This window comes from Trichechus manatus, unplaced genomic scaffold (assembly GCF_000243295.1).
Source record: "Trichechus manatus latirostris isolate Lorelei unplaced genomic scaffold, TriManLat1.0 scaffold00244, whole genome shotgun sequence".
Lineage (NCBI taxonomy): Eukaryota > Metazoa > Chordata > Mammalia > Sirenia > Trichechidae > Trichechus > Trichechus manatus.
This window is the reverse complement of record NW_004444180.1, coordinates 1,239,444-1,241,168: the sequence shown is the minus strand read 5'-3', so window position 1 is coordinate 1,241,168 and position 1,725 is coordinate 1,239,444. Positions and strand designations below refer to the sequence as shown.

Genomic DNA, 1,725 nt, shown 5'->3' with positions numbered 1-1,725 from the left:
GGGGCCAGGGGTGGGGGGTACGCACAGGGGGACGGCAGTGTTGTTTCCATAGCAGTAGGTAGGGTTGACCGGGCCGCAGGGCTGGTACACCTGGTGGGCAGGGCAGGTGAAAGCTGCGAGGAGAGAGAAGGCCGCCGTGAGTCTGGGGGCGCAGTCTGGGGTCAAATCGAGGTGTGGCCTCAGAGCCTCACTCCTGCCCACACACTGACCATCCACAGCCACCTGTCAGTCTAGACCCACAACCCAGATTCTGCGTCCTTGCAGCTCTGCCTGCCTGCTGTTTTGGCCTCACCTGTCCCACCTGCCTGAATGGTCCCATCCTGCCAGAGCCCAAGATCGCCAGCCCTGCACCCTAGGCCAGGGCGCCCCAAGAGGCTGCCTGCTTCTTTCTCTCCCTGGGGGTCAGTGGTCTCCTCCACCTCCTCCAGGAAGCCCGCCCTGCCCACTCATGCTTGCCCACTGATGGTCACCCAGCGCCTCTGTCCCCACCTGGGCGGGGCGTCCTGAGGGGAGAGATGCGAGGGGGGACACTCACGGCAGGTGTTGTTGGTGCGACCCCTCCAGTCAATGCACACGTGTTCCGACGCACAGAGAGAGGCATAAATCTCCAGGCTGGAGCATGCCACCTTTGGGTCTCTCATGTGGCAGTGGTCGAAGACACAGCCTTCGTAGTACGGCCACGGGGGGATGACCTTGTGGCACAGCTCAAAGACCCTGGGGACACAGAGGAGGTGTGGGTGCAGCCCTTGCCTGCCTCACATCTGCTACCCGCTGGCTCGGCAGCAAGGGCTCCCAGACACAGAGCCCTAACCAACATGATGCCTCCCTTTGGGGACTGTGGACCCCCCCACCTGGCCGAGACAAGGACACCAATTCTCCAGTGCCAGGCCAGGCGTTTGGCTGTGGCACAGTGTGTCTCTGCAAATTCTCCACTGGTGTCCTTAGCTCTGCAAACCCCTTGGCCGCAATTTCTCATGCCCAGAGCAATGTCTTAGGAGCAGACAGAGCCTCAGAGGCTGACCCGCTGGAGAGCCCCGCTGAGCCCGAGGTGCCCATCACTGCCCGCTCCACTGGGAGCCACATGGATGAGCCCTTCACTGCTGCAGAGCAACCTGCCCCAAGCCCTGACCTTCTGCCCCCAGATCCTTCTCCAGCAGCCCCTGCCCCCCCACCCCTTGGCCTCTCCCACCTGGGGTCTTACTTGCTCAGGATCAGCTGACAGATGGGCGCTGGTGGGCACGGGGTGGGGCTGGTTTGGAGCTTGCTCGAGGTGGTCGGCAGGGGGGTTGGGGACGGCCCGTAGCAGTGTGGCTGGTCGGGGTTGGTCACCTTCCAGTGGCTGGACGCCTTGGAGCAGGAGGTGGTCACGTCCCCTCCCGGCAGGCTACAGTCATCCTTCTGGTCATTGCTGCAGATGCCTGAGGGTGGGCTCAGGGGTCAGGGCAGGGGTCAGGTCAGGGGTCAGGGCAGGGGCCAGGGCAGGGGTCAGGGGTCAGGGCAGGGGTCAGGGCAGGGGAAGGGCTTGCTTACCACACTGGCCCTCCGTGTTGTTGGCAAACTTGCTGAAGGGTACCTCCACCGAGAAGATGAGGCCGGTGAACATGACCTGCAGGCCGATGGCGGGGATGCTCACGTACATCTTGATGCCAACCTGGGAGACGATGATACCGTTGCTCCTGAAGCCGGGACGGACCTCCTTGTCGTTGAAGATGATCTGGACAAGTC

General features: G+C 63.1%; 1 protein-coding gene across 1 annotated transcript in view; it reads right to left on the bottom strand.

Moving 5' to 3' along the window:
- MUC5AC (mucin 5AC, oligomeric mucus/gel-forming) overlaps window positions 1–1,725 on the bottom strand; it is a 47,211-nt gene that overhangs the window by 5,137 nt on the left and 40,349 nt on the right. Inside the window, 4 exon segments of the mRNA XM_023724404.1 lie at window positions 26–113; window positions 536–714; window positions 1,202–1,418; window positions 1,531–1,714. Of these exon segments, the coding sequence (XP_023580172.1) occupies window positions 26–113; window positions 536–714; window positions 1,202–1,418; window positions 1,531–1,714 (668 nt within the window).